The sequence below is a fragment of the Protopterus annectens genome, chromosome 12.part0 (genome assembly GCF_019279795.1).
Source record: "Protopterus annectens isolate FY-2018-M chromosome 12.part0, PAN1.0, whole genome shotgun sequence".
Classification (NCBI taxonomy): domain Eukaryota; kingdom Metazoa; phylum Chordata; order Ceratodontiformes; family Protopteridae; genus Protopterus; species Protopterus annectens.
The window spans coordinates 100710191-100734290 of NC_056746.1; the positions used below are offsets into that span (position 1 = coordinate 100710191).

The 24100-nt window shown below is 42.4% G+C and overlaps 1 protein-coding gene across 2 annotated transcripts in view; it reads left to right on the top strand.

Annotated features, from left to right (window-relative positions):
- Positions 1-24100, top strand: part of ECI1 (enoyl-CoA delta isomerase 1) — a 174834-nt gene that overhangs the window by 67446 nt on the left and 83288 nt on the right. For both annotated transcript variants that reach the window (XM_044089123.1, XM_044089122.1), the window contains exon 3: positions 9925-10052. In XM_044089123.1, the coding sequence (XP_043945058.1) occupies positions 9925-10052 (128 nt within the window). The remainder of the gene's footprint in view (positions 1-9924; positions 10053-24100) is intronic.

The window sequence follows — 24100 nt, forward strand, 5'->3', positions numbered from 1 at the left end:
GGCTTCAACATACACATCCTCCAGACTTTACAGTTCCTCTTCTTTTTCTCAAGAAGGAACTTCTGTGGTGGATTCTGAATCTAGGGCTCCCTTTTCATCCTCCTCTTCCCTCTCAGGATCTGTTCACAGATGCTTCAGCTTTGGGATGGGGAGCAACGTTTGGCTCCCTGAAGGTTCAGGGAGTGTGGTCGTCTTGTTAGCAGGAGGAGTACATCACTGTCAAAGAGATGAGAGCTCTTATGCTTGGCTGTTCAGGCCTTTCATACTCTTTCTCTCCAGGGCCTCTCAAGGTATTCACAGACAATACCACAGTTATGTGGTATATCAACAAACCGGGGGGGGGGGGGGGGGGCAAGATCTTAACCTTCTTTGCCGGCTGGCATTTCTGGTATGGGATCTGCCTGTCATGTATCAAGTGACTCTTAAGGCAGTTTATATTCCTTCAGATCAGAACAGTGTGGCGGGCACTCTCTGAGCAGGTCCTTCACTCAGTCCCATGAATGGATGCTTCACAGGGATGGGTTTCTGGACATGTTTCTGGATGTTGTTCACCAGTGGGGTACTCCTCAAGTAGATCTCTTTGCCTTCCCTCTGAACAGACAACTACTTCTGTTTTTTGACAAGAGTCCCATGTCCTCTGGTATGAAAGGGGATGTTTGTTTATGCATTCTCTCCCCTTCCTCTCATTCTAAGAATCCTGTTCAACATTCAACAGGATGATCCCAAAATCTTGTTAGTGACTTCCTTTTGGCTGCAACAAAACTGGTTTCTTCTCGTTATGCATCTAGCCAAGGGCAATCCTTACAAGTTACCTCACAGGGTGGATCTTTTCACATAACACAAAGGATCTCGCATCCATCCCCACCTGTCCATGCTTCAGTTGACACTGTGAATGATAGGGTTTTGATCCCTCATAGACACCTTTTTCTGAGGACGTGCTGCAGGTCCTGCAGGAGGTCAGGACACCTACTGCTAGGAAACCCTACTTATCTAAATGGAAGAGGTTTACTATTTGGTGTCTCTCTCATAACCTGGACCCACTTACTGTGGATGTTTCTTTCTTATTTGTGTGAGTTGCTCGATGCTGGTTTGGCCTATTCTTCTATTAAGGCCCGCTTATCAACTCTTTCTGCTTGTCTATCTTTAACTCCCCCATTAGCTTCTAGATTTGACGCTATGCAATTTCTTAAAGGCATCCTTAATATTAGACATCCCAGGAAGCCTGTTCCTCCTCCCTGGGATCTTACTCTTATTCTGGAGAGACTGACTGAGGCTACTTTTGAGCCTGCTGTTTCAGTTTCCTTGCAATATTGTTCTTGGAAGACAGTTCTTTTGGTATCTCTTACTTCTGCCAGGTGAGTTGCAAGCCCTTATGGCTTGTCCACCTTTTTTGATATTTCATGAGGACAGGGTGTCCTTGCTTACTAATCCTTTTATGCCCAAGGTGGTTAATGAGTTGTCACTTAATCATCATCTTCTTTTGGCTGTTCCTGTTAGGGGTCGCCACAGCGGATCATCTGTTTCCATTTCTTCCTGTCCTCTGCATCTTGCTCTGTCACACCAACCACCTGCATGTCCTTTCTCACCACATCCATAAACCTTATCTTAGGCCTTCCTCTTTTTCTGTTACCTGGTAGCTTCATCCTTAGCATCTTTTTCCCAATATAGTCAGCATCCCTCCTCAGCACATGTCCAAACCAACGCAATCTTGCCTCTCTGCTTTGTCTACAAACCTTCCAACCTGGGCTGAACCTCTACTATACTTATTCCAAGAAGCCACAGCTCTAGTAGAATGAGTCTTTATAGAAAAAGGAAGGCTCTCAACATGAAAAGTGTAACAAAAATAAATAGCCGGGTAATTAATGCTGGCATGGCACTGTTTGAGATACAGTAATTTTACAAAGCTGCTCCTGTTGCAAAGAACGACACAAAGTCTTTTGGGAGTGAAAACTGAAATGATGCATGTAATCAGTTCACTTTTAAATTTATCTCTGTTGACTAAGACATTTTGTCAAATGAGTTTAGATGAAATGGAAGATTTGTCACTTAATGAGTTGTCACTTAATCAGTCTATTAATTTGCCTCCTTTTTTCCCTTGTCCACAATCTTGACGGAGAGAGGGTGCTGCATACTTTAGACATGCATAGACAGCTCATATTTTATTTAGATAACACTAAAGCTGTCAGAAAATCTGATCAGTTGTTTGCTTCCTTTCATCCTAGGCCTTTAGGATTGGCTGTTTCCAAGCAAACTATTTCTACTTGGATTTCGAAGGCTATTTCTTTTTTGTTACACTTTTCATGTTGAGAGCCTTCCTTTTTCTGTAAAGGCTCATTCTACTAGAGCTGTGGCTCCTCCTGGTGCTTTTTTCCAAGGCTTAGACACTAATTATATTCTTGAAGCAGCTACCTGGTCTTCTGTTCATACTTTTACCAACATTACCAGTTGGATGGTATCTCCAGAGCTAGAGCTGGGTTTGCTAATGCCATTCTTCATGGCTTCTGAGAGGGATCTACTGCTGCTTCCTCCTCCCAAGTTTGTTCTTGAGCTTTGGTACTCTCCCATGAGTTGTGATACTGCAGCAGAGAATGTAAGGACATAGTACAGTTGTGTAAACTCTTACCAAAATGGTAGAACTCCTTGCCTTCACCGCTGTAGTATGCACCCCCCGCCCCCCAGTTTTGTTTTTTTCCTTCCTGGATGTGCAGGTGCTCTTGGTTTTCCTTGGACTGCTGTTCCTACTGGTGTAATCATTTCTGAGCATGGTACACCTGAACGTCACCTTTACTCCCTACTTTAAGTGAGGAGTGTGTAGGTGACATTCATCAGTCCTTAAAGCAACGCTAGACTTTGGTAGACTGGCCGGATGATGGGCTTCATGGCAGGGAATCTCATATAGTAATAAGTACTGCAGTGGTAAAGGCAAGGACATCTGCCATTTAGGATGGGATTTTACCCGAGTGCACTTTCTTCTGGTACGAGTAAGATTATTCTCCGGTCGTTTCTCATCTCCTTAGTGCTGTTAGTAGCCTCTGGAGCCATTTCTCTGTCCCTCAACATCTTGATCTACCTGCTGTGACCTCATCTAAGTCTGTGACCTCATCTAAATCTGCTTTTCCTGACTTCATTAATGTTGTTGTTACGTTTTCTATGGTGGGCTCCTCCTCTTCCATTGACGGCTCTGTCTAAGGCAGTACAGCCTCTGTGGGGTTGTATTCATTCAGAAATTGACGGAAGTACTCTTCCTACAAATGTGTATACAGAGAAGAGTATGCTGGGTAATTAATGCTGGCATGGCACTGTTTGAGATGCAGTAATTTTACAAAGCTGCTCCTGTTGCAAAGAATGACACAAAGTCTTTTGGGAGTGAAAACTGAAATATGATGCATGTAATCTGTTCACTTTTAAATGTATCTCTGTTGACCAAGACATTTTGTCAAATGAGTTTAGATGAAATAGAGGATTGCAAGGTCCCCATGCAGTTCCCTGCATTCCATGTAAGTAAAATGTCTGGTTAAATTAAAACTTTCTAGATTTGCAACTAATCAGTGGAACAGGCTTTGAGTAGTCAGGATTCAATTAAAAGCAAATCAGTGACACAGTGGTAAATGGCAGAACCATTGTTCCACAAGTTATTTAGTGCATCAATAAGTAGTGTAGGGACTGCCCGATGAAGCTAGTTAGCAGCTGGTAGTTAGCAGCTTTAGTTATAAACTTGGCAGTTCCTAGTTTTTGTTTTCCTTTTTGGGAAAAAGTCCTAAATTCCCAAGATGACCTGGACGTAGATAAAACTTTGTCAGTAGCAAGTGCACTTTGTGGCAGAGATTAGTGAAAAACAAGGCATTTGTATACCATGGACTGGAGGGGTCCTGTGACTTTTTCTCAAAGTTTTGTGATTGAGTACTTAAGGAGCTGCTTTCAGGAGAAGTTGTGCATATAAACTTTCTAATGCTGAAGGACTTTTCATCCTGTTCTGCTTAAGGCACTCATGGATATGATGAGAATACAAGGTATGGTAACTAAGACGTGAAGTTGGTCAGGGAACCCATCTGTAGGAAGTAGCGACAAATGGTGCTTCCTCCTGAGAGAGGAACTGCAGGTCCCACACTGAAGGGACCCTTTTAGGTAATGGTAAGGCGGCTTCTTTTTCAGTGGTTCAGTGATGCCACTGGCCATATTCAGATGCATCTGAGAAGGCACACAGTCATTACAGCATATGGACTGTAGCAGATCATAAGGGGGAGAGCAGGTCTGTAGGACTGAACAAGTATAGACCAGGTACTAGCCTTTTGTTAACTTGGAGGAGTTTTCAGCAGACCAGCTCTTGTCTTTGAGGTAGGAAAAAAAGCCAAAATGTGCAGCTTTGTTGAGGCGATAGTTTTTTGTCTGTATCCGGTAGTTTTATAGCTAGCATGACCGAGATTAATGTACTACTACTACTAGCATATCTTGTTTTGTCAGGAGTGCTCATTAATCCAGCAAGTGTGATCCTTGGAACCGTGAAACTTTGCATTTGGAGTAATATATGTTAACTCTAGAAGTATGGTCTTTTAGATTTTCCACCTTTTCCAAGACACAGTGATCTCAGAATTGGCGGATATACATAGTGGGATGTTGGGGGCACAGTGAGCCAAAACTGGTCAGGATTCACACTTCCAATAGGGATTCTTTTGATAGATGTGGAGGTTGTGAGAAAGAGAGTTGCTGATGACACCTGGGAGTCACAGAAGTTAGTGGTTTGGTTTCGGTGCTCCACTGTGGTGAACTCAGGTAAAAAGAACATAAATGAAAGCTGTGGGGAGGGGAAAGGCAGTGTTAATAAAAGCCCACAGTGGGGGCGGGGGTGGAGAAAGGTCAGTATCGAAGTATAGTAAGGAAACCATAATTTCTGTTTAATATCAACCATTTGTGCATATTGTTTTCAGTGTGTGCAGTGTTTGTTTTTCTTTTAGAGCTTATAGGTTCCTAGGTGTTTTACTAGGTTAACGACCACAAGGGCCCCTTTAAGCATAGCTATGCATCCCAAATCTCTGACCAATTCTGATGCTCTTGATAAGTGTAAGTGGGGGACTGCAGATGAACTATTTACAGGTTGCCTCTGTCCATTAGAGACATAGGTGTCAAACCAGGGATGAATTTTTTAGTTTGCATATAGTTTGGTTCTGGAGTACGCTGCTTTTCTGCATGTTTTATGTTTTTGTATGCGTGTTGTTTAATATATTTTTCTGTTTAATATTTTGCATATAGGATATGTTAACTTCTAGGCAATGTTGATTAATAAGTGTCCCTGTCTTAGGCAAATGGCTTCTAAAAAATAAAATCTTCTTTTAGCTTTGTTTTCATCTGGGATGTACACATACACATTCAAAATTGTGAGCACAGCAACAGCCTTAAATAAGGCTACCAAACCAGACAGACTTAATTTAACTGAATGTATTGTGAGTTGGTTTATCTCAGATCTTTTAAGCCATGGCCCTGCCCACAAGTCTATATCACATGGGATCAGCCAATACCAACAGTTCAAAAGACAGATGCTTGAAAACCAGATATAGCGGTCCAAGAAAAGAAGACAAAAGTAGCATTGATCACTGAAATTGCCACACCCAGTGACTACAGTGTCTTGCGTGCAGAGAGAGACAAAATCATAAAATATCAGGATGTGTAGGCAGAAACGAGAGCAACGTGGAAGACAGATAGTCAGATGGTTCCAATAATAGCAGGAGCAATGGGTCTTCTAAAGAAGCGTCTACAATTGTATTTACATGTAACTATTACTGCGGTGGTGGTGCTGCGGTAGCGTTGTTGCCTCACAGTGAGACGTTGTCCTGTTCAATTCTCAGCTAGTGCGACTTCTGAGTGGAGACATGCGTGAATGGGCGTACCTTCTTTGAAGGTTGTGCGTCAGGGCCGGCAACTCGGCAAGTAAAAATCTACTGCCAATCATTAGCGGACCGGAGTTCCGCTGTGGTGACCCCTAACCGGGAAAAGCCAAAAGACACAACAACCAATACATGTAACTCCATACGAATTGCAGAAGGAGTCATTACTGGGTACATTTCAGGTGCTGCGAAGAGCACTACTGGCTGACAAAGATTGAAACAATATTAATTTCATGAACTTTAATCATACCTTCAGTTAGGAATGGGGTCCATTCCTCTCATGGTATCAGAAACCCAAAAGACTTGGAGAAATTAAAAAAAAAAAGGGAGGGTAAATGCCACATATATGATCATTTTACCTAGTTAATATATTTCTGGAGGTGGTAAGAAAACTGGAATTCCCAGAAGAAAACATAGAACAGGAAGAATATTTAGACTCAGTGACGAAAGGTCCAAGCACGACCCCTGAACCCTACCGCTGTGAAGCAGCGATTTTAAACATTCTACTCTGTTCTTTAAGCTTTTCTTTTACAGAATGTTACAGATGTTGGAAACAAGTTTCGTGTGTTAACAAATAAGACAAGTTCTTGACATGCATAAAGTTGAAATTGAAATACTAAATGGTAAAATATCAAAGTTTAGTATTTCCGGTGGATCCTCTTTAGTAACTTGAGTACTACTTGAGTCCTATTAGCTTGCTACTGATACCTTAAATCACCTTAGACTCATGGTGGGAAACAGTTTATCAGAGGTATCAAAAAGCCTGATGTAGAAAGGCACCATCTTTTGATTTGGCTTTTCTGCCTTGCTTCATAGGAATCTCCAGTAGTGTGCTCATGTACGTAGCCCACTGCCCTCTAGGTGGCTCCATACTATTAGTGCATCCAAGTGCCCCACCTGCCCACTCGGTGACTCCATACCATTAGCTTTAGGGTCTCTAAATCCCTTTACCTACTCTTCATCAAATCCCCCTAACACAGTTCTTAGCCATGTCTTTATTGTTGTTCTCTCTCACACTGTGGTCCCAGTGTAACCATACACGTGTTTCCTATATCACTCTGCTATAATCCCACTTCTATCTTTTTTAAGCTTCTTACCTTCTTATATAGCTCACCACACTTAACTTCAGACTTCAGCACTCCACTGATTGTTCTCCACGATCTTCTTCTTTTGGCTCTACCTGCTCTGTTCGCCCTGTGGGGTCACTCCGCTCCACTACCCTGCCCCCAGTTGTCCTGCACCTTGCCACTCCCAGTCATCAGAATCAATCCACATTAACCAATCCTTCACAGGACCCAGTCCTAGTACTCAAACTCACTCCAGTCTCTCGCTATATGCTAATTATAAACACCCCAACTCTGTTTTAAACAAGCATTGTTCAAATACCCCTACAGTGCCTCCACATGCTTTTAACAAATCTTCAAACTCTAATCCTATTTACTGCCTAATACCCCCACTTATAATTCTCTGTCTTCTCACAGCCTATGAATACCAACACCTCCCTGGCACCCACTACCCTAGAACCAAAACCAGCACTACTAATCGGCCACATAATTCTAACCAACCACTACCCCACCTGTCATCAAACTTCTAACGCAAAAACTCAACATCTCATTCGTGCTTCATATATTAATCCTAGAACTAAATACTACCACAAACTCTTATTAAAACTCCAGAAACTTGCTAATAGATTACTACCTAACCTCATAGTGGATGGTGACATCCATCTTAACCCAGGCCCAACACCACCCGTTATTATCAGCCCCACAAATAACACCTGTACTGGCCTACGAAACTCAAATAATGCTCCCAACTCACTCCTAGTGTGTCACCTAAACATTAGAAGTATAAACAAGAAAATCCACTACTTACATGCCCTCCTGGATGTCCACTCCCCTGATATACCATGCCTCACTGAGGCCTGGCTCAAGCGCACTATCATTGATAAGGAAAGTTTTCAAATATGATGAGAGGAAGTCTAAGATGACTCCCCGTTTAGTTTAGTGGAAGCATTTTGGTGTTAAGAGGAACTGGAAATTCAGACCAGAAGTTGACAGAAATCAGATGGTAACTGAATATGCCAAAAAAAAAGAATTAATATAAAATCTGAAAAAGGGATTAATATTGTGGCAGGTACAGAAATATACTGGAACTACGTCATGTCTATCAGAGTTTGTTGCAGGAATCGTTAAGTAGACGTAAGTTGGAACCAAAAGATGAAAGGTTAATAATGGCAGCTTACAATAGTGGACTACATACACATCGGTTTACGGTTTACAAAGTCCATTAAACATGCGGGAGAAACAAACAAATGTAGGTTTCGTTTAAAAAATGGAAAATGTCACAGATCTTATGGGTGGATGTGAAACACTCATGGCAAAGTGCCTGTTTACTGAAATACACTATCATGACAAGTTTCTTGCATTGAGGATTGTGCAAACACAAGAGGTAGCTGAGAAGCATTGGAAACATGAGCCACAAAGCATTACAGTGAATGATGAAAGTGTTCAGCACATGGGATGAACCATTCCTAACAGTTCAAAAAACAAACATAAGAAAACCAGATGTAGTAGTCCATGAAAAAAAATGACAAAAGTAGTACTGATCATTGAAATGACTACACCTAGTAATTAATGTCTTGTGTACAGAGGGAGACAGTGTCATAAAATATGAAGATTTGTGGGCAGAAATGAGAGCAATGTGGAACAATGTGGAAAAGAGTTTACAGTTACTTAGATATGTTACTGGTATATGTAACTCCATGTGAACTTAAGGAGACAATTCTGGGCAAACTATGGATGCTGAGAAGAACACTCTTGAATGGATGCTGAGAAGAACACTCTTGAATAATATCCAAGACTGAATTTCATGATCTCTAATCCTTCCCTGACTGAGGGATGGGGTCCAGTCCCATCATGGTATTAGAAACCCAAAAGAAGACGTGGAGAAAGTAATCTGCGAGGAACAACGAGATGAGGGAGGAGAGTGGATCAAGATTTGCTTCGATATTTGCAGAAGATGGCTTTATGCTTGATATGGGGAAGCCCAACCTCTTCCATGCTTGTTTAACACTTAAAGACCAGTGTGAGCCATAAAGTATGGTCCCAGGTGTGTCCTTGCTACTTCCCTTTAAGGCAGTGGCAGCACCTTGCAGTCTATCCATTTACCTAACCCAGACACCATTCATATTTCTTGCCTCCACCAAGGCTTAAAGTCCATCCTACCAATGCAGCATCCATATCCCCAAACCTCCACCTCCAAAGAGAGTTCAACAGGCATATTTATTCCTTCATTTCTCCTGCCAGCTCCTCCAGGTACCTGCACTTGTAATCCAACCCAGGTTGTCTAGGGTCAGGGTTTCATTCCTGTATGTCAGCAGAGCTGGCAGCATTTGATTTGTGAGGTCTGGTATACGCTGTGGACAGTGTTTCCCTTTGAGGTGACTTTCCTGACCTGGTAAATAATTTTTATCAGAGTTAAGATGTTAAAGGAGTTGAAAACCTCATTAGAAATATAAGATAAATAAAATAAATAAGATTGGAAGGTTTTGCTAGTGCCCTGCCTAAACGTTTCCTAGTCGGCATAAAAAGAATACTAGTGTAATGGGATTAACCCGGTTAACGAGAGCTGTTCGGGTTATTTAAAATGATCCAGCCAGTAGTTGTAAGTAAGTGCATATTTATTTCCTATTGTAGGAGAAGGTGTGATATTTATTGGTTGGACATTTTTTTTTCTACAAACTAGAATCATAAGCGGTGTATAATCTGTTCACGGACTGAAAGTATTGGTAGCAAGGCAAGTCCATTAATGTTTTGAAAATGTGCCTTTAATATCCACTGTTGTTGTGCAAAAAAGATAGCAGCTTATTGGAAGGATAATGCCTTGGACAGAGAATCCTGACTTTAATGTGGACAAAGTGATAAAGCAATAAGTCATTTGTTTAACTTATCATTCATTAGCGTAGAGTCTGCTGGCATATTCTTTAAACAGTTGTGATAAGTTTTCTGCCACAACTAGTATTGTATTGCTTTTGATTTGCATACAGGTGTGGCAGTGATGAAGATGAAGAAGCCTCCTGTGAATAGCCTCAACCTGGACTTTCTAACTCAGTTTTCAATATGCATGGAGAAGCTGGAACTGGACAGAGGCTGTCGAGGCCTTGTCATAACCTCTGTAAGTACGTAACAACACACAGCAGCTCTGTGTAAATATGGTCTTTGAGGAGTTAAAAAAAAAAAAAAAACAATTCTAGATATCGCACAGTGCCCAGCTGTCTAACTGTTGCAGCAGGTGACCAGAGATTAGCTGTTTTAGTCCATAGGGGCAGCTTTGTGTGTTTGTGTGTGTTTGTGTTTGTGTGTGTTTGTGTTCTATAATAGCCAGGCATCTTTTAGTGAATAATGTACGTCACTTACATGATGCATCATTGCATGCATCAGACCCATGTAGAGATAGTTTGATTTATCCCAGATATTAAATAAAAATATCTCTCCCAAACTCTGATTAACAGTTCACCGTCAACAAGACTGAAGATAAAAGACAAATGTGGGGGTGGAGGAGTCGGCAGAATATATATTTATGACTAGTGTGACAGGCATATAAACAAGTGCTGACTGTGGGAACATGGGTGAAATTCTTGGCTAGGCTTATAAGGGCTTCCGGGCCTGTAGCCTAGTATCATCCTATGGACCTATAATCCCACCTGCTGCCACCAATTCTTCTCTTTCAACTGTTCCCGTTAGGAGTTGCCACAGTGGATCAGCTGTTTCCATTTCTTCCTGTCTTCTGCATATTGCTCTGACACACCAACCGTCTGTATGTCCTCTCTCACCATGTCCATAAACCCTTATCTTAGGCCTTCCTCTTTTCCTCTTACCTGGCAGCTCCTTCCTTGGTATCCATTTCCCAGTATACCCAGCATCCCTCCTCAGCACGTCCAAACCAACGCAATCTCACCTCTCTGACTTTGTCTCCAAACCGTCCAACCTGAGCTGACCCTCTGATATACTGATTCCTAATCCTGTCCATCCTTGTTACACCCAGTGCAAATCTTAACATCTTTAACTCTGCCACTTCCAGCTCTGACTCCTGCCTTTTTGTCAGTGCCACCGTCTCCAACCCATATAACATAGCTGGTCTCACTACCCTCTTGTAGACCTTCCCTTTCACTCTTACTGGTACCCGCCTGTCACAAATCACTCCTGACACTCTACTTCACCTCTCTTCCACACTCAACCATTACTCTGAACTACCAATTACTGTGTGAAAAATGGGCCATGGACTTGTATCCCTCACCACTACTGTCAGCATTTCTATATCTGTTGGTATGCTTTATGCTTCTTCACCTCTCTTCCACACTCAACCATTACTCTGAACTACCAATTACTGTATGAAAAATGGGCCATGGACTTGGTATCCCTCACCACTGCTGTCAGCATTTCTATATCTGTTGGTATGCTTTATGCCAACAGTTACACGGTTCACTTTTTCATTTTTCTTTTGTTACTATTTACTTGAATATGGCTGAGTTTAGTCGCTTATTGATTTGTTCACTGTCTGACTGATTTTGTTCCTTTTTGCATCACCTTGTGTTGACTTGAGCTACAGACTAATACACAGCATTTTTGTTGACATCAGAAGGAAGGGCCACAATATACATAATCGGGAAGGGATTGGCATGCTGCTATCATTCAGTGAATACAAGCACAGGTTTATTCAACTTGTAAATTCTACAAGCACAGGTTTATTCAACTTGTAAATTCCACTCAGATAACTACAGTTAAAAGTACACATTTGAATCAGAAAGCTCACTTTACAACAAAAACAAATTTGTCTTTGTACTTTTATTTATAAGGAGAAGAAATGGCCTAACTGACCATACTTTCTTTAAACTTTCTGGTAGTTGAATAATTTAATTACTAGTTGTCCCCTCTCGCCATCATTTATTCTTAGTTAACTGCCCACGTAACACAGTTCCCATACTAAATCCCTGGTACTGACTCTTGCCATAGTTTTCAGGCTTATACTTGGGCAGTATGTTTCATAGTCACATGGATAGTGTCAGGGTAAGGCTTACACTTGGGCAGTATGTTTCATAGTCACATGGATAGTGTCAGGGTAAGGCTTACACTTGGGCAGTATGTTTCATAGTCACATGGATAGTGTCAGGGTAAGGCTTACACTTGGGAAGTATGTTTCATAGTCACATGGATAGTGTCAGGGTAAGGCTTACACTTGGGCAGTATGTTTCATAGTCACATGGATAGTGTCAGGGTACGGCTTACACTTGGGCAGTATGTTTCATAGTCACATGAATAGTGTCAGGGTAAGGCTTACACTTGGGCAGTATGTTTCATAGTCACATGGATAGTGTCAGGGTAAGGCTTACACTTGGGCAGTATGTTTCATAGTCACATGGATAGTGTCAGGGTAAGGCTTACACTTGGGCAGTATGTTTCATAGTCACATGGATAGTGTCAGGGTAAGGCTTACACTTGGGCAGTATGTTTCATAGTCACATGGATAGTGTCAGGGTACGGCTTATACTTGGGCAGTATGTTTCATAGTCACATGGATAGTATCAGGGTAAGGCTTACACTTGGGCAGTATGTTTCATAGTCACATGGATAGTGTCAGGGTAAGGCTTACACTTGGGCAGTATGTTTCATAGTCACATGGATAGTGTCAGGATAAGGCTTACACTTGGGCAGTATGTTTCATAGTCACATGGATAGTGTCAGGGTAAGGCTTACACTTGGGCAGTATGTTTCATAGTCACGTGGATAGTGTCAGGGTAAGGCTTACACTTGGGCAGTATGTTTCATAGTCACGTGGATAGTGTCAGGGTAAGGCTTACACTTGGGCAGTATGTTTCATAGTCACATGAATAGTGTCTGGGTAAGGCTTACACTTGGGCAGTATGTTTCATAGTCACATGGATAGTGTCAGGGTAAGGCTTACACTTGGGCAGTATGTTTCATAGTCACATGGATAGTGTCAGGGTAAGGCTTACACTTGGGCAGTATGTTTCATAGTCACATGGATAGTGTCTGGGTAAGGCTTACACTTGGGCAGTATGTTTCATAGTCACATGGATAGTGTCAGGGTAAGGCTTACACTTGGGCAGTATGTTTCATAGTCACATGGATAGTGTCAGGGTAAGGCTTACACTTGGGCAGTATGTTTCATAGTCACATGGATAGTGTCAGGGTACGGCTTACACTTGGGCAGTATGTTTCATAGTCACATGGATAGTGTCAGGGTACGGCTTACACTTGGGCAGTATGTTTCATAGTCACATGGATAGTGTCAGGGTACGGCTTACACTTGGGCAGTATGTTTCATAGTCACATGGATAGTGTCAGGGTAAGGCTTACACTTGAGCAGTATGTTTCATAGTCACATGGATAGTGTCAGGGTAAGGCTTACACTTGGGCAGTATGTTTCATAGTCACATGGATAGTGTCAGGGTAAGGCTTACACTTGGGCAGTATGTTTCATAGTCACATGGATAGTGTCAGGGTAAGGCTTACACTTGGGCAGTATGTTTCATAGTCACATGGATAGTGTCAGGGTAAGGCTTACACTTGGGCAGTATGTTTCATAGTCACATGGATAGTGTCAGGGTAAGGCTTACACTTGGGCAGTATGTTTCATAGTCACATGGATAGTGTCAGGGTAAGGCTTACACTTGGGCAGTATGTTTCATAGTCACATGGATCGTGTCAGGGTAAGGCTTACACTTGGGCAGTATGTTTCATAGTCACATGGATAGTGTCAGGGTAAGGCTTACACTTGGGCAGTATGTTTCATAGTCACATGGATCGTGTCAGGGTAAGGCTTACACTTGGGCAGTATGTTTCATAGTCACATGGATAGTGTCAGGGTACAGCTTACACTTGGGCAGTATGTTTCATAGTCACATGGATAGTGTCAGGGTAAGGCTTACACTTGGGCAGTATGTTTCATAGTCACATGGATAGTGTCAGGGTAAGGCTTACACTTGGGCAGTATGTTTCATAGTCACATGGATAGTGTCAGGGTAAGGCTTACACTTGGGCAGTATGTTTCATAGTCACATGGATAGTGTCAGGGTAAGGCTTACACTTGGGCAGTATGTTTCATAGTCACATGGATAGTGTCAGGGTAAGGCTTACACTTGGGCAGTATGTTTCATAGTCACATGGATAGTGTCAGGGTAAGGCTTACACTTGGGCAGTATGTTTCATAGTCACATGGATCGTGTCAGGGTAAGGCTTACACTTGGGCAGTATGTTTCATAGTCACATGGATCGTGTCAGGGTACGGCTTACACTTGGGCAGTATGTTTCATAGTCACATGGATAGTGTCAAGGTACGGCTTACACTTGGGCAGTATGTTTCATAGTCACATGGATAGTGTCAGGGTACGGCTTACACTTGGGCAGTATGTTTCATAGTCACATGGATAGTGTCAGGGTAAGGCTTACACTTGGGCAGTATGTTTCATAGTCACATGGATAGTGTCAGGGTACGGCTTACACTTGGGCAGTATGTTTCATAGTCACATGGATAGTGTCAGGGTAAGGCTTACACTTGGGCAGTATGTTTCATAGTCACATGAATAGTGTTTGGGTAAGGCTTACACTTGGGCAGTATGTTTCATAGTCACATGGATAGTGTCAGGGTATGGCTTACACTTGGGCAGTATGTTTCATAGTCACATGGATCGTGTCAGGGTAAGGCTTACACTTGGGCAGTATGTTTCATAGTCACATGGATAGTGTCAGGGTACGGCTTACACTTGGGCAGTATGTTTCATAGTCACATGGATAGTGTCAGGGTAAGGCTTACACTTGGGCAGTATGTTTCATAGTCACATGGATAGTGTCAGGGTAAGGCTTACACTTGGGCAGTATGTTTCATAGTCACATGGATAGTGTCAGGGTAAGGCTTACACTTGGGCAATATGTTTCATAGTCACATGGATAGTGTCAGGGTACGGCTTACACTTGGGCAGTATGTTTCATAGTCACATGGATAGTGTCAGGGTAAGGCTTACACTTGGGCAGTATGTTTCATAGTCACATGAATAGTGTCTGGGTAAGGCTTACACTTGGGCAGTATGTTTCATAGTCACGTGGATCGTGTCAGGGTAAGGCTTACACTTGGGCAGTATGTTTCATAGTCACATGGATAGTGTCAGGCACGGCTTACACTTGGGCAGTATGTTTCATAGTCACATGGATAGTGTCAGGGTAAGGCTTACACTTGGGCAGTATGTTTCATAGTCACATGGATAGTGTCAGGGTACGGCTTACACTTGGGCAGTATGTTTCATAGTCACATGGATAGTGTCAGGGTAAGGCTTACACTTGGGCAGTATGTTTCATAGTCACATGGATAGTGTCAGGGTACGGCTTACACTTGGGCAGTATGTTTCATAGTCACATGGATAGTGTCAGGGTAAGCAGTAACAGAAGACTGTATACATTTAAAGCCAGCTATTACCGTTCATAGTAACTACCATCAACCTTCGCACATTAGGCGTATAATTATTATCGTTCATAGTAACTACCATCAACCTTCTCACATTAGGCATATAACAAATATATAAAAGTGTGTTTAGTAGGTATCTTTGCCCCAAACCCCTGTTTTACATTTGTTGAAGTACCCTGATAGCCATTCTTCAGAAATGTTCCTGTAGCCCCCTGAGCATGACCTTCTAAATAGACTTTACTAGGTCTTTTTCAGTCTACTCTCTCCCATAGGTCAATGTGAACCATCTAATCAGATGTCTGCTGCTACAATGTAACCTTCCTTCCAAATATGTCTGTAGTGAAGCTGACTTGCTACAAATCCGACAGCCAGTCTGTGAAGTTCAGTAGCTATCTTGCCCAAAATAACTTTCTTCTTAAGGATATCGTCCAGATGTATTGATTAGGTAGTAGGTCTACTTTTATACTTCACTGTCACTTTTTTTCTTTTTTTGTAATGAGCCCATAAACACCTGCCGTATGTAACTACTAACTGCTAATTTGTTCAGCATCTGTGTCAATTCTGCTAATTTCCACTAGCAGCTTATAAAATGGAAAGCCAAGCCATCCACCCCAAGTTGTTGTTGTTCTTTTGGCTTTTCCCGGTTAGGGGTTGCCACAGCAGAACTCCGGTCCACTAATGGCAGTAGATTTTTACGGTGCCGAGATGCCAGCTTGACGCCCAACCTTCAACGAAGGCACGCCCTACGCATGTCTTTCGAACGCCACTTGACCGCAGGGAGGATATGCAGACCATCCACCCCAAGTACATTTTAAAATCTTAACTTTTCTATTTTTTCAGATGGTATAAAACTCATGAGTAACTTCTAGTAAGATCAATATTTTTTAAATAATTTTTTTTCTAGTTTACTAATATTCCATTCAAATATCCTTCCCTTCATGTTTTAGATGGTCTTGATAAACATATTCTATTTTCTTTGGGCTGGCTTTTCAAGCAGAAACATTTAATATATATATTTTTTTAAGATACAGTAATGTATTGTGTATGAAATACTCAAATTTCCCCTAAAATTCTGCCATCATCTTCATCTGCTTAATTCTTCTTTTTCTTCTCATCCAGCCACGTAGTATTTTTAATCTGCATAAAATTGGTTATACTTCACCTCACCTCTCATTCCCCATCCTGTTTGCCCTCTTTCTCTTCATCCTTCCTTTCTTGGTACATTTCTTGACTGACTTCTGAAAATGTCTTTTAAAGTACTTTGCCTTGGACATCTCCCACGCAATCCACCTTTCATTTCCACGGTTTTGTGCCTTTCTTGTTCCATCATTCTTCAGGTAAGTTTGCTCTCGAAGTAACTACCCATACTTGTTTCTTTCATAATTGTCAATGATCTGAAATAGCTCTTGTATCCACTTCACTCTTTTTTAATATTTTGCTGATGTGAAACAAGAAAGACAAATCTGCAATTGATTCTGTAGTCTGTCGCACATTACATCTCCACTTTTATTACCCGCCAGAAATCACATCTCTTAACTTACTGTAGTTGTTTTATAGCCACATTCTACTTCCCCCTCTAAACATTTCATAGTTAAAATAAATGCCCTGCCACATACTTCAGGGGTCTGCTCTCTTTCAAAAAGTCCGTATGACTCTGAACACACACTTCGCTTTCTTTGTGGAACAAATGTTTGTTTTTAATTTCATTATCAGACACACAGACTTTCCCATCAGTAGGTTCAAACATCCATTTAATTTTCATTCAGCATTAAATATGCTAATAATCAAACAGATATTTTTACTTATTAACAGATATTTTTATTTGTCATTCCTTATTGTTTTTAACACAGCAAGTGCAGGCCTATAAGTTTCACATTTGGTAAAATAGAAATATTCTTTCCAACATCGCCATTAAATATAACACTGTCTGCCTCCTACTTTTTGTTACGCTGCTGTTAATGTTAACGTAATATAATACCTTCTTTTCCTCTTCATTTTGTATTTTATTGTAAAACATTTACTCAGAATTGAATTTTATAGTTTCACTGTCTTCAGCTTTCATAGTTTTGTCACTTGTAGTCTTTTTGATTTCAGCACAGTAAATCTGACACGTTTTCCCCCAAACATTTTGTTCCAGATTTTTCCATGCTGTTCTCATTCTGCTCCATCTCAAACTGTGTTTTGGAGGTAAAACCAAATCAGTTTTAGTAACTTCCTTAACATTCTGTAGGTTTGATCCTTTGTTCCCACGGTAACATTTTGCTGTTTACATCTGCTGTTCCTTTTCTTTTCAGTAAAATCATTTTGGGTCTTCACTAAAGCTTACAGAGGTCTTGTTTCTACACACAATACTGCTTGCAATCATTAGAAGTATTCCCACCCAAGTGCATGATTTTTTTTTTTTTTACAGGTTTCACTTAACTGTACATCTTATTTGATTTCAGCTTTTGATAACTGGGTAGGTGAAGTGGTCCTTGAAACCATTCTATGTATGACCTTTGCAAAGGAAGAGCATAACATACAGTGCCACAAGCACCTGCAAACCTGATTATAGAGAAATATGTAACAGAGTAATTGTAATTAAAAGTACAATGCACAACATTTTTCATTTCAATAAAGTATGCCATATAAACAGTTGTCTATGCAGTGCAATCACCCAAGCATCTGCATATAGAAAACAGACATCCAAGCAACTATAATAACTGGTTTTAAGCAATATTTAATATAAAGATAATTTGTGAAGAGAGTTGTGATGAAAAGTATCCCGAATTTAGTTTCGCTTTGGTTTTAGTAAGGTTTTCACAGTCTCTGTTTTTTGAAACATTTCAATACAGATTGAAGAAAGGTATGGCCTTAACCTGTATTTCAGAAACTACATTTCTGATGTTCTTCGTGTTTCACTGTTGCAGTCATCACATTTGGGTTATCTGCCTGCAGGTAGCCCTCAGCCATCCTGAATACCAGAGTCTTCAGATTTCTGTGTCGGATGCTGTCACTTCTTCCATGATATCAGGGGTATAAAATATGCAGCAGACGCCATTACATCAGTCTTTCTTGCCGTGCGGTGCCCGAAGCACAAGCAGTTCGCAAGTGCCGGTCGGCCGACTCCTGAAATTTTTATTTTCGAGTTTCAGACCCAAAGTCTTCAAAAAAGATAAGTACCTCATTGGGGATCTTTTTTTCTTGCTCTAACCGATGTCAGAAAAAAATTAACAATTGTCTTGCTTGCGGAAAGCAAATACCTCATACAGATTTTCATTTTTACTGCGTCACCTGTTTAGGCCCAGACCACGACATCCCTCGCTGTCGATTTTGTGCCTTGTTCAACACTCGAACTATTCGTTGTCGGGCTATTTTTGTAGCTAAAATACTTTTGTTCTCGATGTCCGTACTCCAAAATGGCTTCATTAAGCCATCCGACTACCGATCTTCCGAAAAAACATAAGGATAAAGACAGACCGCATAGGTTCAAAAGTGCCGACGATGCATCCGTTAAGCTAGTCGCCAGTCCACCGGTACTCAGTGAGGCACTTTCACAGCCCCTGATACCCGCTACTACAGATTCGCAGGCCTCTACTGAAACCCATTCGGAGTCCGGTATGCCAGGAGATGCTTCGTTGACTATGGAACCTGAGGATGTCTCTACCTTGGATAGGTCCGGAACCACTGTGCAGGCACCGGCTTCTGAGGGTGTGTTCAGGCCTACAGACTTTCATATTAAACCAGCGGCATTGTTTCCAACTAGAAGTACCAAATTCCTCAGGCCTAAAACTCGCACTACGCCTAGAAAACTGACGACCAAACCGCTGAATCAGGCCCATATGCCTCAAAAACAAATGATTAGAATGGCTGAAGACCTCATTACCTTAATTAGGGGAACCAACCTTCCCCCTCTAAGAGACCTAGAACCAATTTTCTTTCTGATTCTTCTGATCAGGAATCTGATATCTCTGCTCCTTCTGATTACCAGGATTTGCCCTTATCTACTTATGAGGATTCTGATGCAGAGGATTCCATTCCCTCTGCTTCCCCTCCAGAAGATTTTTCTTTTGGTGAAACCTTGCATATCCTTAGGGAGCATTTCCGCTGGGAAAGCCAGGACTATTCCGAGATAAAAAGGTGACTTAGGGAATTCTTACTCCTGCCTCAACACAGGCCTCTGGCTATCCCTCCTGTTCTGGCTATTGTAGATGATGTTTTCTTGGAATATAACCTTACCCCAGACACTTTACTTCCAGCTCCCAGAAAACCTGACAGGTAATACAGAGTACCTGACTCTCACAAGTTCCTCTTCAAGAATCCTACTGCTGATCCAGAGACCATTTCCCAAGAACCAAAAGGCATTAAGGCTACTGCTGCCAAAAATCCTACCCCTTCTGATAGATATTCTAGAGCCTTAGACAGATGGGGTAAGAAGGTATACACTTCTGCTACTTTGGCCATTAGGGCTTTAAATTGCCAGTTTCATATGTTAAAGTATCAGCAACATATTATGGGACTACTTTCATTCATTCATAGAAACAAGTTATTTATAGATTAGTACTAGGCTAATTGCCCTTGCGAGCCATTTTAAGCCTAGCCAATTATCCCCTGTGAGATTCAAACCCTGTACCTTGTGTTTGTAAGGCAAACACCTTAACCATTAGACCACCCTCCCAACCCTTAAACTAAAAATGATGTTGATTCCTTACTGTGCTGAACACAGACTTGCAAGACTTAATGCATTCTGCAGAACAAGTTGGTAAACATACTTTGCAATGTGGTTTTGATGCTTTAGACACATCTTGCAGGGCTGCTGTCACTGGGTCTGTACTTAGAAGACATGCTTGGCTTAAGGAACAAAACTTGCCAGATCATGTTAAAGCTAAATTACTGGATGCACCCTTAAACCAAGACTGCCTTTTTGACAAAAAAGCAGAGGAAGTCCTCAAAAGGATGGAGGAAAAAGCTAAATCTATGCAAACTGTTAAAGATTTTCAACAAGTACAGCCTCCCAGATTCAGTAGGCATTGGCCTTCAAAGAACTAGTCTTTTCCAGTCCTTCCAGGCCTTCTCAGTCCAAACCCAGGAACAGCAGACCACCAAGACTTCATTCTCAGGCTATGCACAGATCTAAGCAGTGGGGGGGGCTCCCACTTCCAAAGCAGGGAGTAGTAAGCCACCCCCCAATGGAAAAATGGCACAATGACTTAACCTTAACCCTTCCAAGCCCTGCTCAACTTCCTGCTCCCTTAGGAGGAAAGCTCACCCTGTATGCAAAAACTGGGAACTCGTTACCCAGGACAAATCGGTTTTGAACATAGTTTCCCAAGGATACAGATTCCACTTCCACACACTACCAACCACAAATGGTTTGCCAGACCTCCCCCCAAATCAATGGGCAGATGCCCAACAGCAGGTTCTCTCTCTCCTCAGTACCAGGGCTATTCAACCTGTCCCAGCAGAACTAAGGGGACAAGGTTTTTATTCAAGACTTTTTCTGGTACCCAGAAAAGAAAACTCCTGGACCTATCTATTCTCAACACCTTTCTGGTGGTTCCAAAAATCAGAATGCTGACTCGTCAACAGCTTCTTCCTATGCTAGCCAAGGATGCCTGGCTGGCAACCCTAGACTTAAAGGAAGCTTACCTGCACATCCCAATAAGAGAATCCTGCAGACAATACCTACGTTTCAGGGTGGGTTCCATGCACTTTCAGTTCTCTGCACTTCCCTTTTATCTACTTCACCCAGGGTGTTCAACAAGTGTCTAGCAGCCATTGCATTTTGCAGGTAGAGAAATATTCAGATTTACCCATACTTGGACGATTGTCTGATTCAGGCAGAAAGCAAGGACTTGCTTATTTCAACACCTGGCATTTGTAAAGAAACTTCTAACCTCAGTGGGGTACACCATCAACAAAACTAAATCTCACCTAGTACCCTGCCAACAGATTGTATTCCTGGGAGCAAGTTTGAACACAACTTCCCAGACGGCATTCCTCACTCCGGAGAAACAAGTTTATTTGACAACCTACTTCAAACTATTGGCCACAAAGTCCCACCTATCTGCAAGGAAAATACTGCAAGCTCTGAGGTTTAAGGCCTCTTGCATTCTGCTAATTCCATATGCAAGTTTGCATATGAGGAAACTCCAATGGTATCTAAAACGTCTCTGGTGTCAACATTCCCAGGATCTGGAAACGATGATTCCTATCATTCCTTGTCTAAGGACAGAGTTCCTTTGGTGGGCAGAGGCCTGCAACCACAACAAGGGACTCCCTTTCACTCTACCTCCTGCCACCCAAACCCTAACAACAGGCTCATCAGACTATGCATGGGGGGCTCACATGGCAGGGCAGAGCATTCAGGGCAAATGGAACCCGAGACAGATGCACCTGCATATCAATCAAAAAGAAAAGTTAGCTGTACAGAATGCTGTGACAGCCTTCAAAGACCTTATTCATCCAGGACAACTATTGGTAAAGACAGACGACACCACAGTTATGTGGTACATAAACAAGCAGGGGGGGGACCCACTCCTACCCTCTCTGCAGACTAGCCATGGCTCTGTGGAACACGGCCTTGATCTACCAAGTGCACCTACAAGCTCAATTCCTGCCAGGCAAACTAAATTCACTAGCAGACAACTTAAGCAGAAATCTCATGGGCCCACACGAATGGAAACTAGAACCCAAAATATTCAACCCCTTGAGGGGCAAATGGGGGACCCCAGAGGTAGACCTATTTGCCTCCCCTCAGAACTACAAATTGAACAAATTCTGCACCAGAACTCCCTATAGTCAAGCTTGGAAAGTGGATGCCCTGTCCTTTACCTGGGAAAGCCTCTCAGTTTATACCTTTCCCCCTCTGCCTCTCCTCTCGAAGGTTCTACTAAAGTTCAAACAGGACAAGCCAAGGACAATACTGATTGCACCAGACTGGCCATGCCAGCACTGGTACCCCCTCTTGCGCAGTCTGACACCAACCATGGCACCTGTCTCGGACCCCTTCCCTGTGTCACAGCGGCAGCCAGATTCTGCACCCTCAGTGTCAAACCCTGAACCTTGCAGCCTGGCTAATTCCCTGCGCTCTCCTCTAGCATCCCTCAGTAAGCAGGTGCTGGGTGTCTTTCTGGAGGCAAGGAGGCCTAGTACCAGAAAATCCTATGCTGAAAAGTGGAAAAGATACTGTTCCTGGAGCCATGCTCAGGGGATGGGCACAACGGTGCCCAGCTTACCTCATATTCTAGAGTACTTGACAGAAATGCTCCACAGGGGCCTATCCTTCTCATCAGTTAAGATTCATGCCTCTGCCATTTCAACACATTGTAATACTGAGCCACCCCTCTTCTCTCACCCCTTGCTAAAACAATTCCTTAGAGGGGCCAAAAGTTTGACCCCCAGGAAAGCTCCCACTCCAGCCTGGGACCTTAACTTTGTATTGGAAAAGCTCACTCTCCCTCCCTTTGAGCCAGCTGCAACAGCAGAGTTGAAATTCCTTTCTTGGAAAACAGCCTTACTTCTAGCCATCACTTCAGCAAGAAGAGTGTCTGAATTACAGGCCCTCATGGCATTATCTTCTATGCGGACAGGGTTTCCCTCAGGACTAATCCTTCCTTTATGCCCAAGGTGGTGTCTAGTGTGGCCCTAAACCAGTCCCATTCATTTGCCTACTCTTTTTCCCTAATCCACAAAACAAAGGGGAATGGATACTGCGCACTCTGGATGAGCACAGACAACTTAGATTCTATTTGGACAGGACTAAGCCTCTCAGAAAATCTGACCAGCTGCTAGTTGGCTTTTTGTCAGGGGCAGAGGGGAAGGCCATTTTAAAGTAAACCATTTCCAAATGGATAGCCCATTGCATTCATTTCTGCTACAAACACCATGAAAAACCTACCCCACAGGGGATAAGATCACATTCCACCAGGGTTGCATCTATCTCTATGGCATTTCTCAGAGGAGTCCCTACCAGGGACATCCTGCAAGCTGCTACCTGGAGCTCTGTACATACCTTCACCAAGCATTACCACCTGCCTATCTTTTCTAAATGGATTTGACACAGCAGTCTTGCAGAGCTTAATAGCTGGCCCTAATGCTCTTTAACTACCTCCTCCCTTCCTTAGCTTTGGGAATCAACAGCAACCAACAGCAGCAACCAAAATAATAGAACAAACCACAAGAGCAGGATTCAGGATACAAAGGATTTATTCCGGTACTTCGGCCCAACAGCCTTCAACCCAAATGTAATGACTGCAACAGTGAAACATGAAGAACATAATACAGTTGTGTACACTTACCATAAATGTAGATGTTAGTGTATTCACTGTTGCAGTCCAGGTAACCCTCCCTCCAGCCCCCTGACTTCTCTTGGCTCTACCTTTCCTTCTTGTTTGGTATTTATTTGATGTCCTTCATGGATGCATCTGCAGTCATAACAAATGGGTTGTCCTGTCGTCAGGCAGCCCTTCGGTCGGCCGGATTCCAAAGTCTGGGTCCGGCTTCGGCTGATGTCGCACTTCACCCGACGTCATCTCTGCTGGTCTTCGGGTATAAAGGCATCAGCCGACGCCATTTTCCTCAGTCTTTCTTGCCGCGTGGCGCCCGAAGCAGAAGCTGTTCGCAAGTGCCGGTCGGTCAGATCCAGAGATTACTACTGAATACTACTTCAAAGACTTCTAAAAAGCTAAGTACCCCGTTGGGGACTCTTTCTTGCCTCAGCCGATGTCAGAAAAAGTCAATAACTGTTTAACTTGTGGGAAACA